The 13,557-nt window shown below is 43.4% G+C and overlaps 2 protein-coding genes across 4 annotated transcripts in view; both read left to right on the plus strand.

The window, feature by feature from the left end:
• Nucleotides 1–7,551, plus strand: part of LOC113021218 (myosin-10) — a 67,376-nt gene extending 59,825 nt beyond the window's left edge. For all 3 annotated transcript variants that reach the window (XM_026165735.2, XM_026165738.2, XM_026165736.2), the window contains 13 exons: nucleotides 351–455; nucleotides 1,123–1,275; nucleotides 1,354–1,602; nucleotides 1,704–1,916; nucleotides 2,025–2,237; nucleotides 2,318–2,479; nucleotides 2,562–2,690; nucleotides 4,358–4,446; nucleotides 4,615–4,738; nucleotides 5,172–5,380; nucleotides 5,471–5,579; nucleotides 5,686–5,858; nucleotides 6,028–7,551. In XM_026165735.2, the coding sequence (XP_026021520.2) occupies nucleotides 351–455; nucleotides 1,123–1,275; nucleotides 1,354–1,602; nucleotides 1,704–1,916; nucleotides 2,025–2,237; nucleotides 2,318–2,479; nucleotides 2,562–2,690; nucleotides 4,358–4,446; nucleotides 4,615–4,738; nucleotides 5,172–5,380; nucleotides 5,471–5,579; nucleotides 5,686–5,858; nucleotides 6,028–6,184 (2,085 nt within the window). In that variant the 3' untranslated portion in view covers nucleotides 6,185–7,551. The remainder of the gene's footprint in view (nucleotides 1–350; nucleotides 456–1,122; nucleotides 1,276–1,353; nucleotides 1,603–1,703; nucleotides 1,917–2,024; nucleotides 2,238–2,317; nucleotides 2,480–2,561; nucleotides 2,691–4,357; nucleotides 4,447–4,614; nucleotides 4,739–5,171; nucleotides 5,381–5,470; nucleotides 5,580–5,685; nucleotides 5,859–6,027) is intronic.
• A 1,393-nt stretch (nucleotides 7,552–8,944) lies between these two features.
• Nucleotides 8,945–11,251, plus strand: LOC113021221 (serotonin N-acetyltransferase-like). The gene is made up of 4 exons (XM_026165744.2): nucleotides 8,945–9,086; nucleotides 9,528–9,770; nucleotides 10,056–10,210; nucleotides 10,304–11,251. Exons 2-4 carry the CDS (start codon nucleotides 9,617–9,619, stop codon nucleotides 10,670–10,672), a joined length of 678 nt encoding a protein of 225 aa, XP_026021529.1. The 5' UTR covers nucleotides 8,945–9,086; nucleotides 9,528–9,616; the 3' UTR covers nucleotides 10,673–11,251.
• Nucleotides 11,252–13,557: the final 2,306 nt, after the last annotated feature.

The raw sequence follows: 13,557 nt of genomic DNA on the forward strand, positions 1-13,557 counted from the left end.
GGCATATAGACTCGAGTAGCCAGGGATCGAACCACCAACCTTTTTTAACCTTTTTCATTGTAGTGTAACTTCATTTTTTTCACTGTTCAGTTGTATTTCTTTGTGTGACTCTTTATCTTTTCTCTTGACGATAAGTCGACGTTGTAAGAATTCTTTTGTAGCTGTTTAGTCTTTACTTTGGACAACAGCTGCTTCATTTAATGAGTTTATAGTACATACTGACTGCTAAAGGACAGATTCTTGAAAAACTGTAAATATAAGCTCGCAGAGATTTTGTTTCGCCACTTGTCATTTTTGTATTCAAATCTGTTGGACCAAAGCAGATAATCTGGTTTAAAATCTTCACACAGACTGAGCTGGACAATGTGTCTACCATGCTGGAAGATGCAGAGAGGAAGGGGATCAAGTTGGCCAAAGATGTCGCTGGGCTAGAGAGTCAACTGCAAGACACACAGGTAGCGTAAAGTTAACTGTGATATTAAAGGGAACCTCCTATGCTCATTTCCAGCTCAGTATTTCTATTCTTATTCTATTTCTATTCTTATTCAAGTACAAAATGTTTCTTTGTCTTATACTGGGCCTTGGTGCACACCCTTATAACTTTTCCAGTGCCCATTTCCAGTCTCTATTACTGGAGAGTGTATATAAGATAAGATAAGATAAGATAACCTTTATTAGTCCCACACGTGGGAAATTAGTTTTGTCACAGCAGGAAGTGGACAGTGCAAAAGTTATGAGGCAAAAATTAGAATACAATAAGAATAAATACAGTACACAACTGTACAGAATAGAATAAAATACTATATACAGTAGAATAAAATAAAAATAAATATACAATAAGATAAAAATAGAATACAAATACAAATACTATATACAACTGAGTAAAAATACAACGATGACAGAAAGGATTATTGCACTTAGTATTATTGCATATGTATGGATGTGTGTGCTTGATCAGTTAAAGTCTTTATTATGGAGTCTGACAGCAGTGGGGAGGAAAGACCTGCGAAATCTCTCCGTCCCACACCATATACACGCTGTAACGGGTCCTCTTTTAGCCTCAAAATCATTTAAGTGAAACTGTTCTTTTAAAATAACTGTATCCATATTCATTGTTATTAGGAGCTACTCCAGGAGGAGACCCGCCAGAAACTAAACCTCAGCAGTCGAATTCGCCAGCTGGAAGAGGAGAAAAACACTCTGCAGGAGCAGCAGGAGGAGGATGAGGAGGCACGCAAGAATCTGGAGAAACAGATGTTTACCTTACAGGCTCAGGTAGGACATGATTTCTGCTGTAGGAAACAAAGTTTAAGTAATGTGACTGTCCTTTAAAGTTTCTTTTCTGTGGTGCAGCTGTCAGAGAGCAAGAAGAAGCTTGAAGACGATGTTGGAACAATTGAAGGTCTGGAGGAGACGAAGAAGAAGCTGCAGAAGGACCTGGAACTGGCCAACCAGCGTCTGGAGGAGAAGACGATCGCTTTTGAAAAAATGGAGAAGACCAAGACTCGTCTGCAGCAGGAGCTAGATGATCTAACTGTGGACTTGGACCACCAGAGACAGATCGTCTCCAACCTGGAGAAGAAACAGAAGAAGTTTGACCAGGTGAGAACATGTCAGTGGATGCATTTCAGGTCAGGTTTGTTGTACATACAATTTTTTGTTTTAAGCTAAGACTATAGAGAGCAACTCTGTTCTCTTGATAGATGCTGGCTGAGGAGAAGAGCATCTCTGCTCGTTATGCTGAGGAGCGTGACCGTGCTGAAGCTGAGGCCAGAGAGAAGGAGACCAAAGCTTTGTCCATGGCCAGAGCCTTGGACGAGGCACTGGAAGCCAAAGAGGAGCTAGAGAGGATTAACAAGCAGCTCCGCGCTGAAATGGAGGATCTGATGAGCTCGAAGGACGACGTGGGCAAGAATGTGAGCGGCACAGTGTTTTAGAAGGGGACCTTTGAAGTTTGTATCCAAGTGTTTCTTCTTCTTTTTTTCATTCACTCCTCTTTTTCATATCTCACACACACATATCAGGTCCATGAGCTGGAGAAGTCGAAGCGCACGCTGGAGCAGCAGCTGGAGGAGATGAAGACTCAGCTGGAGGAGCTGGAGGACGAGCTGCAGGCCACAGAGGACGCCAAGCTGCGCCTGGAGGTCAACATGCAGGCCATGAAGGCCCAGTATGAGAGAGACCTGCAGGGCCGGGACGACCAGAACGATGAGAAGAAGAGAGCACTGGTCAAGCAGGTGGAAATTAAATCTAATTATGTTGCATTGGTTCATTCCCCATAATTTCCACACTGATGACTTGTGATGTCTCCTTCCAGGTGCGAGAGATGGAGGCGGAGTTGGAGGATGAGAGGAAGCAGAGAGGTTTGGCTGTGGCTGCTAGAAAGAAGCTGGAGATGGACCTGAAGGATATAGAGGGTCACATAGAAGGAGCCAACAAGGCTCGAGACGAAGCCATCAAACAGCTGCGCAAGTTACAGGTGCAGATTTTATTCACGTGTTTGCATCAGCCGAATTTTTTTACTTTATTCTCCAGTCATGCCTTGTTGTTGCTTCCTTCAGGCCCAAATGAAAGACTACCAGAGGGAGCTGGAAGACACTCGAGCTTCCAGAGACGATATTTTTGCCCTATCCAAGGAAAACGAGAAGAAGCTCAAGAGCCTGGAGGCAGAGATTGTACAGCTACACGAGGTCAGGACAGTCTGAAGCTCAGACGTTTTGTGATGTTTGTTGCTATGCAGGGTGTCGGTAATTCACAGTTAACAGCAGTTTATACATTCAAGAGTCCCTCTTAATGTTCGATGAAGTGCTGATCAATGTTCCCTCTAAGCTGCACACGTGCGCAATTGCGCACTGCTGGCACGGTCTCTGCGCACAGAAAATCTTCGTTGCGCACAAAAAAAAGGTAACCTGAATTGAAATTAAAATTAAAATTTTAACAATTCTGTTTTGCAGTGTTAGTCAGTAAGTGACTGGCTGCTCCCGTATGGGATTAGAACGATGCCACCTTATCCCATAGTCCAGCCAATAATGCGATTCACATTCGTATATACGCAGCTAATCAATGTCGCTGACAGGCTATGACAGCGTCCTTATGTGCCGACACCGGTGTTTTAGCTAGCAAAGCGGTGTAGCTGATGTGGAGTGAAACCACGTTAATGACAACGTGTACAACCATTGGAGATGTGAGCAGGACAGACGGAACAACTAACGGAAAAAGTGTGGACTTTATACCAGTTTTTAAATTGTGTTGATTGGCCACGTAAAACCAGAGTTATGATAAAAAAAAATATTTGCAATGTTTGGTTTTCTTCCTGAATACTGTCGTTGTTTATATTTACTGCGGGAAGAAACGTTCTATAAGAAAAAACGCTCGAAAGCACTCTCTGCCTGTGAGCAAAAACAAAACCAAAAAAACCCCACCCTTTCCTATTGGTCGAAAAATTCCATGTCGACCAATCAAAAAATGATATGGCAAGTTGTTAAGAAACGGGGGGAAGTTTTAGGAGTGACGGCGGTGTTTTGAGATGTAAGAGATTTGCACCATAGCGCAAATCTTATGTAGTTAGTGTGTAGTGTAGTAAATAGTCTTGTTGTGTGTGTCAGAACAATGAGGCGACTGCTGAGTGTTACAGGTGTTACAGCAGTGATGCATCTCCTGTTGTCAGGCTTGCAGGTATCAGGCTGTTGTTCTCCTTTATGTGGACAGAAATTATTTTTTGGAGTGGCACAAATAATTTGTATGGAATCAAATTTGATGCAGAACAGCTGATTGTGCTGTAAATAGTTTGAAATGTTTATTAAAAAAACACCTTGGCTGCATTTAAAAAAAGAAATAGCTGCAAAAAACTTTGTTGTTTGCCAAACTGAGGTACTTTTTTGAAGAAGTAACTATATAATTAATTGCCCAACATTGGTCATTATATACTGTATTTTGCAGACAGAGTTACAGGACTCTCTCCCAGACCACAGACTCATAATACAAGTCAGAGCTTTATAAAAAAGAAAAAAGAAGAAAGTTGTGTTTTCAAAATTTGAGTTCAAGTTATTTTTACTTCCAATAGTGTTACCATACTACACAGGTCAATGACTACATTTTTGTTTTACATTTTCATTGTAAGTGGGCTAAAACAGTTAATTAAAAGTAGTCTAACATACATGTAAATGCTGTAATTTGATTATCTTAATAAACCATGTAACTTGGATGGATTCAATGCTGGCGTGACCACAGTGCACACGTCTGATGTCACTCACAGTGGTCCAAGGGATCGCTCAGGGAGTTTGTGTGTTCGCTCAGACACATGGAAAATTAGAGGGAACATTGGTGCTGATAGATTTTTTTTTTTTCTGCCCTGCAGGACTTAGCAGCGTCTGAGAGGGGACGACGCCACGCGGAGCAGGAGCGCGATGAGCTGCAAGATGAAATCTCAAACAGCACCTCTGGGAAGTAAGTTCACCTGCTCTAGGAAATGACATTACGAGAAAAGTGCAAAAGTCAAAACAAATGACTCTCAAAAACCAAACCAATAATTTACAGAAAAACTAAAATGACCCTGACAGTCGTATTTCGGCTGCTCTGTTCATCGAGGACATCTTATTTTTCTCGTTGTGTCAGGACTGCTCTGATGGATGAGAAGAGAAGGCTGGAGGCTCGCATCGCCCAGCTGGAGGAGGAGCTGGAAGAGGAGCAGGGCAACATGGAGCTACTCAATGACCGCTTCAGAAAGACAACCATGCAGGTTTGATTTCATACCGCAATGTCAGTATGAGCGTATTCAGTGTCTTTAATCATCCGAGTCTTCATTGGACTAAAACATTTACTGAGCTCCAAGAAGCTGTAAGAATGTAAGAAAGATGGATGGGCCCTTGTTTCATTTCAGAGGTGTATCAGTTTGTCTTGAGTTGACTGCAGCTTTTTAAGGAAACGTAAAAAGCCAACAAATCCATGTGAAACCAAATATCAACTGATGTCATCTCCAAATGAAAATATCTGGGGGGGGGTTTTGTCAACCTCAGTCTGGCAGCACTGATGAGGAGGGCAGGTTTTTACCCATCTCGGCTATCGGAGAGGAACCATAACCTGTGTCGTGCACCATCCCTGTCCACTTGGATTCTCTCTGTTTCTCCGTGACAATTTTTTTTTTTTACTCCACCTTTCTCGCCCTCCATCAGGTGGACACTCTGACTACAGAGCTGAGCGCAGAGCGCAGCACAGCCCAGAAAAGCGAAAATGCTCGCCAGCAACTGGAGCGTCAAAACAAGGAGCTGCGGGCCAAGCTGGGCGAGCTGGAGGGTTCTGTGAAGAACAGGTTCAAGGCCTCCATCACTGCCCTGGAGGCCAAAATAGCACAGCTGGAGGAACAGCTGGAGCAGGAGGCAAGGTAGGAATTTACTACACCGCTCTTCGTGCTCTAGCTAATGAACAAAACCAGTCAAAAAACTTTAAACGTGGAACATCTTCTCCACTCAAGGGAGCGAGCGGCAGCCAACAAGATCGTCAGAAGGACCGAGAAGAAGCTAAAAGAAGTCTGCATGCAAGTGGAGGATGAGCGTCGCCATACTGACCAGTTTAAAGAGCAAGTATGTCTACTGCTGCTGTAAATAAGCTGCATTTATCACTCACTGCGCGTGTTCTCAGCTTCAGCTTAACAACAGCTCTATGTCTCGCGTCTCCGTGTGTGTGAAGGTGGAAAAGGCCAACTCCCGTATGAAGCAGCTGAAGCGGCAGCTGGAGGAGGCTGAAGAGGAGGCCACGAGGGCCAACGCTTCACGTAGGAAGCTGCAGAGAGAACTGGATGACGCCACCGAGGCCAGCGAGGGCCTGAGCCGTGAGGTCCACACTCTCAAGAACCGCCTCAGGTGAGGAGGGAGAAAGTGGCTGCAGTCACAGGATCCTCATTTACTTGATCTTTTTTTTTAAAGTGACATTGCTACTTTAACCATTTGTCGCTAACAGCAGCAGACATTTTCCATTTTAATTTGTGTCTTCCTGTTTTTTACCTCCTCTCTGCTCCTCTCCCTCTTACAGGCGTGGTGGCCCCATCACCTTCTCCTCCAGTCGCTCAGGCAGACGTCCGCTGCAGGTCGAGGGAACTTCTTCTTTGGACCTCCTGTCCGACGATGAGCTGGAAAACAAGATCACTGACAACAATGCCAATGAGACCCCAGCGCCACAAACAGAGTAGAAGAAAAGCCTTTACCCTCCCTCAGTCAGCCCTAACAGACACAGCGGGACTCTCACAGCTTAAACAGGGACCCTCTTCTGGCCACTTTAGCACATGAAGTCCAAAACATCCCCAGTTTGACTAGATTTCCCTCTTCAAACCACAGGCAGCATGACCTAAGCCATCCTGACTTTCCTTTTCAACCTTAGCAGACACCAGCAGTTGGACCCCCAATGCTCTCACCACCGCCCCACTAAAGACTGTAAGAAACGCCTTACTACTCCAGCTCTGTGCTCAGCTCCTCTAGTTGATTTTCTTCTGCTGGACCACCGTTTAGCTCACAGGTGTCGAACTCCAGGCCCCGAGGGCCAGTGTCCTGCAGGTTTTAGATGTTTCCTTGATCCAACACAGCTGGTTTAAATGGCTAAATTACCTCCTCAACATGTCCTGAAGTTCTCCAGAGGCCTGGTAATGAACTGATCACTTGATTCAGGTGTGTTGACCCAGGATGAGATCTAAAACCTGCAGGACACCGACCCTCAAGGCCTGGAGTTCGACACCCCTGCTCAGAATGCTTCCAAATGCTAAAACGATAGCACTGCAATATTTGAAAGGAGCGCATCATAATGAAAACAGATGCTATTTTTTTTCACCGATCTACAATACATGCACCATGTGACTCAGTTTAGTTATATTAGTTATGAACTGGAACTGATATTGTTTGCTTTTCCAGTCCTATGCTAGGATTGCTTGCTTGCGTATGAGTATAAAATGTGAGTGTAAGCTGCTTCTTGCATTGGTTTCTCTTACGTTCGACAGTAGGTCAGTGTTGACTTGTAATTATTTGGCGTGAGCGCTAAATCGCACTCATGTCCTCTCGCTTCATTCTTCTTCTTCTGTGCCTTTTTTCGCTCTCTTTAAACTCTAAACCCATTTATGCCACATATACTGTTCATATATTGAAACATGCTTAATTTCATGAAGGTATTTTCATAAAGCAAAAATCATAAATTTACATTTGTAACAGATTATATTAGTGGAAACCTGATTTACTTTGGCGTGTATGTCCTCCTGCAGCGTGTATGTTGCCACGATGATTGATATGTCAGCCGTGTGGGGTTCTTTGTAGATGGGTGCTATGACTTTTCTTATCAGTAACTTTTATACTTTTTGAGTTATTAAGAGTTAAAAACAATCCAATAGACATCAACTGTATTTATATCTCTGCTATTGTATACGAGACAAACTCCATTCATATTTCAAAATGCTCAGTATTGCACATTGCTCAACTGTACCTTTGCTCATGACACGTACAGTTTATGAGTCTTTAGAAGTTCTATAATGCATTAAAGTCTATGGAGCCCAATACTCTCCTGGTTTCCTCAGCAGTCACTGATGTTTTTGTCTATTTTTTGTCTTTTGACTAAAGAGCATTTAGCTGAACTCAAAGATGAGATGCTACAGATGTCTTCTTCACTGCCAGAGGCATCAAACTTCTATTAGTTTGGGAGTCACACATAGCCCAGGAAAATAACTGCATAATAACTAATAACACATCCATGTTTTTATCTTACAGCTAATATAAAAACAAGAAGATTTACTTTCATGAACGATCTGTTTAAAGATCGAATGATAAACAGCTTTAGATGTCTCAAGAAAAGAAAAATGATGTGTCCGTTTTTCACCCTCCACTCATTGCTGTTAAGAACCTTGCCAGTGTTTCCTCAGTTTAACCAATTTACTTGTGTTTGGGGTGAGAACCTGTGAGGGTTGAGTGTTACAAAATACAGTCATGAACCAGTTCAAAGGTCAGATAAAAAGGGTGAATACCAACGGAGATAACAGAGTTAACAGAACCAAAATGTATCTACGTTTTTAAGAAAAAGAAAGAAGAACATCGTGTGGTGAGTTTGTGAATGCTAGTTTGTAGTGACGGATCCTTAAAAAAAGAAAATCTAAACCAGAACAAACCCATACACACCTGCCTGCTGGGATCTTTTAACACAAAACCAGAAAGACAAAGAAGGTAAAGTATGATGAATGTCCTCAGAAAGCCAAAATGGGAGCACTTCTAACACTTCGGCAGCCCAGCAGAAGGTTTTTATAAAATTGTCTTGCTGATCTTACACCTTTTTTGTAAGCCCTCCAGTCCTAGAAGGTAATTTAATGTCAGTCCGTCTTTTTGAGCACAGGAACCTTTTTTAAAGTCACAGAAACCAAACTGTGAACACCAACAGTGTCCAGTAAGTTTACTCCAGTGCTGTACCTTAACATGTTAAGGTACAGCACTGGAGTAAACTTACTGGATCCCCTTTAAACACTGCAGTGTTTAAAGGGGATCCATTATGTTCCCAGTTATTTGGTTTTGAGGCTCTAATAAAGTGTCTTAGTAGTTCAACATAATCTTTATTTATCCCACACTGGGTGATAAGTTGCTTCCTCTCAGATCATCCTCTGTGTGAAACAAGTTCCTCCCGCTTTCATGCCAACTTTGTTCTGATTGGCTGCCCCTTGACAATGAACATTTGAACTAACATATGTGGATGCCATCCCCAGAGCAGCCTTCTCCCTCAGACGAGCTGAGACATTTCACCCCTAAACATTTTTAGGTGATTCAATCAACAGCCCAAACATAAAATTATGGAGCGTTGGGAACCACTTACATACAGTGCTTCCCTTTTTATCCAAAACACACTGTGGAGTCTGTGTGCGTGTGTGTGTGTTCAGTGAGAGAGGAGATAAAGTGCCTGTAATGCGCCGAGTTGTGGAAACAACTTCTGTAATCCTTCACCATGTGACTCATAGTAATAATCACTCCATAATGAAGAGAGCTGTGCAGCAGGTGAGACGCAAACAGAGAGACGCAGAGCTGCTTCAGCAGTCACTCCGCAAACTTAACGGACTTACACGTCAACACCTTCCGGTAAGTATCGCTCACAGCCTGGTTGTTGCTTTGGAAAGTGTACAAGTGATGGATGACAGAGGTTTGTTTCGTTATAATCTGCTTCTTATCAGACTTGACCGCACTGGATAGTTTGATCAAATGCAATAAAAGCACTTAAGCAAACTTTTACCACCTGCAGCTGCTCCAGGGGCATCATGGCTCCCTGTACACAAGCCAAGAAAAAAAAAGCCAGCAGTGGTGACTCAGTGAGTCATCAATCATTGTCTGTCGGTTTTAATGGTAAATACCAACAATGGCTTCTGTTGATTACAGGGTTCAGAAAATGGCCCTACACTGTTGTGACCTTTTTTTTATTCATTCATTGACAGCCAAAATATTCAAATGCAAATCAGCCTGTGAATCACAGCTAGGAGATCTGTTCTATAAATACGGATCCAAACCCCCCTGTTGTCCTCGCAGGGCCCGACAGAGGTGATCCTGCGAAGCAGGAAGGAGAGCAGGAGAGCGCAGAAACACTTTTTTCCGGGAGGAGAGCGCAGTGTCGTATAATGTCAGTTGTGGGCGCGCAGCCTTTCATCAAGCCAATGCAGTCCCCACCTTCAGTTTCGCCCGGTATCCAAAGGAGACACACGCTTCCCGCGAGTGAAGTCCGACCGCTCAACACGCAGGATGCCATAAGCGTCTTTGAAATCGAGCGAGAGGGTAAGTGATCCTTCCTGTGGGTCTTATGCTGACGCAGAAATCCGCTCTGGACTTTTTGCTGAGTGGAAATAATGATTTTGTTAAAGTGTGGTTTCATGTGGGGATTTGATTTATTTAACGAAGTCACGTGATGCATTTTTCTTTGGTGTATGAACTAAAGATGTCGTGATTGCTCCACAGTCGATTAATTGATCGATTTGGTCCGTTTAAATGTGTGCGTAAAAGTTGTGCCAAACCGCTATTGCGCACGGACCACCAATCTCTCTCTCTCTCTCTCTCTCTCAGCATTTATCTCAGTGTCAGGTGAGTGCCCCCTCCACCTGGATGAAGTACGTCACTTCCTCACACTGTGTCCAGAGCTATCCATGGGCTGGTTTGAGGAGGGTCGGTTGGTGGCTTTTATCATCGGCTCTCTGTGGGACCAGGACAGGCTCACCACAGTAAGACATCCTGCATTTTTTTTTCTCTCTCTGTCCTTTCACAGTTAAAAATCATCACTAATTATTAAACCTCCCATTTCCGCTCCCCTCCAGGAAGCGCTGACGCTCCACAAGCCCTGCGGCTCCACCGTGCACATCCACGTCTTGGCTGTCCATCGCACTTTCAGGCAGCAGGGCAAAGGTCCCATCCTCATGTGGCGCTACCTGCAGTATCTCCGCTGCCTGCCCAACGTGCGCCGAGCGGTGCTGATGTGCGAAGACTTCCTCATCCCCTTCTACCGCAAGTCGGGCTTCAAGGTGCTGGGGCGATGCGCCATCACCGTGGCCAACCTGACCTTCACCGAGATGTGGTACCCAATCAGCGGCCACGCGTACATGCGCCGCAACAGCGAAGCGATCCGCTTCCCTCAGCACCCCCTGACTGTGCCCCTGACAAAGACTGACGAACGCGTTGATGTATGAAGTGCTTACTGAGGGCCGAGCAGGCTGTCTTTAATCTAAGAGGAAGGAATTCAGTGTTGTTCTCTGTAGCATCTTTCAGGGTTTGTCTCAAGTTTCCAGCCGTTTCTCTGATTTGTTGGACTTTTGATCCCATGTGAAATGATTTTAATATGTATAATAAAACAAAGGATGTACTATATACTGTACTGTGACGTGTTATAAATATGCGAGAAGAGTCAAGTAGTGAGTAACTGGAGTTAAATGTCGCATTTGTGGTAGACTTTGCGCTTGGGTGTAAAGCTGTCTTCTGCTAAGCACCTTCCTGGGCTTCCTACAACTGTGGTCTGACGTCAGTAAACCGGGCTTTAGCAGCTCAGTCACAGCTCCACCATCCTCCAGCTCCTCCTCAGCTCCATTAGGGGGCTTTAGCTATTGTAATCACCGAGTGGGGATTAGTTAACCTGTAGGACCAATGACCTTTACCTAGAGAAGCACAAACAGAGCAGGTTGGCGTTAGTTGTGACGACAGTTTGACAAACCATGTAATTTTTTTTAAGTTCTTTTCTGTGACAGTGTTTCAATAAAATGTTTTATACTGTTTTTTAAGATGAAAAAGTTTCATTTTTAATGTAATTTGTTCTCTCAGACATTTGATATTCTCTTTGCTGTAAGATTGCACTAACCATAGCTTACACAAGCACCCACTGTCTTTAGCTGTCCCTGCACTCCATGCTGTAGACAGTGTGCTGTGCAGGTGAAGCTGTAATCCATGACACAGTCACCGACTCAGGTGTAATCCCCTAACGTACCAGGACGAGCTGCTCCCACCCCTCTGAAGGACAAACCTGGTAGTGGTCACCTCATAAATGACCCAGAACTGTCACATCAACACTACCTCAGAGTGGAAGTCTGAATGTAAGCGCATTTATGGATATTTCTTAAAAAGCTATGGGGAGAAAAATCATCACAGGATTAAAATTGCTCTCTCTTGGATGTGAGAGACGAGCTGGATTCTATCTTTACACTTTGTACCTTAAAGATCAGGTACTTATTTAGACCCCTGTATTTCCTACGTCATGAAGGCCAAACCTTAACCTCTGGTGATTTGGTACTTCCCTGTAATGGTCCAAAAATGATGATTATGGTCCAAAAGTAGGGAATTTGAATCTGCACCTGTAGCCACTAAACACAGAGGGATTTAAACTCATCAGAAATGGAAATAAAACTTTAAAACCATTAAAATATAATCCAACCATTTTCTTCCACTTACCCAGCTGCAGTCTGTCCGAGCTATCAGTGACCGAACACGGTTCAGTGGAATGTAAGTATGTGCATACAGTAGTTTTGTGAAGTATGAAGACATAATGACGCAAGACTCAGACTGTGAAAAATCAGTCAGTGCCTCTCATCTGATCACCTTAGGATCAGCTGGGGGTTTTTTTTTGTTAATTAGAAGAAGAAAAAATTGTAAATAAATGTAAAACTGATTGGGGTGCAGTTATACACTCAATAGTCTCTCCATTAGGTACACCTGATCAGCTGTGCGTTAATGCAAATATCTGATCAGCCAATCACATTGCAACATTTCAGTGCATTTAGGCGTGTAGACATTGACGAGGTGACCTGCTGAAGTTCAAACTGAGCATCTGAGTGAGAATGAACTGGGATTTAAGTAACTTTGAAGGTGGCATGGTTGTTGGTGCCAGGCAGGCTGGTCTGAGTGTTTCAGAAACTGCTCATCTGCTGGGATTTTCCCACACAGCCATCTGTAGGCTTTACAGAAAATGGTCTGAAGAAGAGAAAACATCCAGTGAGCAGTAGTGTTCTGGCTGAAAGGCGATGGTAAGCCAACTCATCTCCTGATTTATTACAACCACAGAAGAGCATCTCTCAGTGCACATTGAACATGGAGCTGCAGAAGAGCACACTGGGTGGTGCTTGTGCCAGCTAAATAGGAAACTAAGGCTACAATTAGTACAAGCTCACCAAATTGGACAATAGAAGAAGTTTTATTAGCTAGAGTCGGTTAAACATTGCCTGATCTGATGAGTCTCGATTTCTTCTGTGACATTCAGATAGTGGGTGTCAGAATTTGGCATAAACATGGGTCCATCCTACCTGGTATCAGGCGGATGCTGCTGGTGTAAAGGTGTCGGGGACATTTTCTTGGTTAACCATGGGTCTCGTAGCACCAAATGAGCATCATTTAAACATCACACCTACTAGAGTATTGTTGCTGACCATGTTCATTCCTGTATGACCGTAGTGTACCCATCCTCTGATGTCCCCCTCAGATTCAACCCATCTAACTTGTTGAATCTGTGCCGCAAAGAATTAAAGCAGTTCTGAAGGTAAAAGGCTGTCCGAGCAAAAGCCACCTACCTAATAAAGCAGCTGGTAAGTGAAAGTTTTGTCTCTCTCTTTTACTGTATAAAAATGCTCTCTTTAAATATGATTTTTTTTTTCCAGGAAACTGAACTATTTCAATTTGTGACTCCTTTTAAAAATCTTGTAGACTTTGGGAAGGATGATTGCATCAAAGATTTTTTCACATTCTTTCAGTTTAATTTTTCTCTTCCAGCAGAAATCTGCAGAGTGAAGTTGGCTCGCAGCGATATTGTCTTATGGCTGATTCCAGCCAGCTGGCACCTTTGCACATTTTGCTCGATGGGAGTTTCTTCCTCCTGGCAGAAAGTTTTATTTTAGTCTTGTGATACTGAGGTCTTCATAAGGCCATGCATGCTGTTTATTTAAGGATTTGTCAGTGTGTGGATGACTGTGATGAGAACTCATATAGTTTGCAGCTTTATATTTAAATGCTTTCAGTAATGATCAATTTCAAGTAGCAACAATAGACTGAAAATTTGCTGCCTATATTTATTTAAAGAGTGCAAATACTGGACGGG

The sequence above is a fragment of the Astatotilapia calliptera genome, chromosome 4, assembly GCF_964374335.1.
Source record: "Astatotilapia calliptera chromosome 4, fAstCal68.1, whole genome shotgun sequence".
Lineage (NCBI taxonomy): Eukaryota > Metazoa > Chordata > Actinopteri > Cichliformes > Cichlidae > Astatotilapia > Astatotilapia calliptera.

Bases quoted from the DNA above. Each gene is read 5' to 3' on its own strand.
- LOC113021221 (XM_026165744.2), top strand. From the start codon at position 9,617: ATGTCAGTTGTGGGCGCGCAGCCTTTCATCAAGCCAATGCAGTCCCCA. The intron at 9,771-10,055 runs GTAAGTGATCCT...TCTCTCTCTCAG, and splicing joins CTTTGAAATCGAGCGAGAGG to CATTTATCTCAGTGTCAGGT. The intron at 10,211-10,303 runs GTAAGACATCCT...GCTCCCCTCCAG, and splicing joins ACCAGGACAGGCTCACCACA to GAAGCGCTGACGCTCCACAA.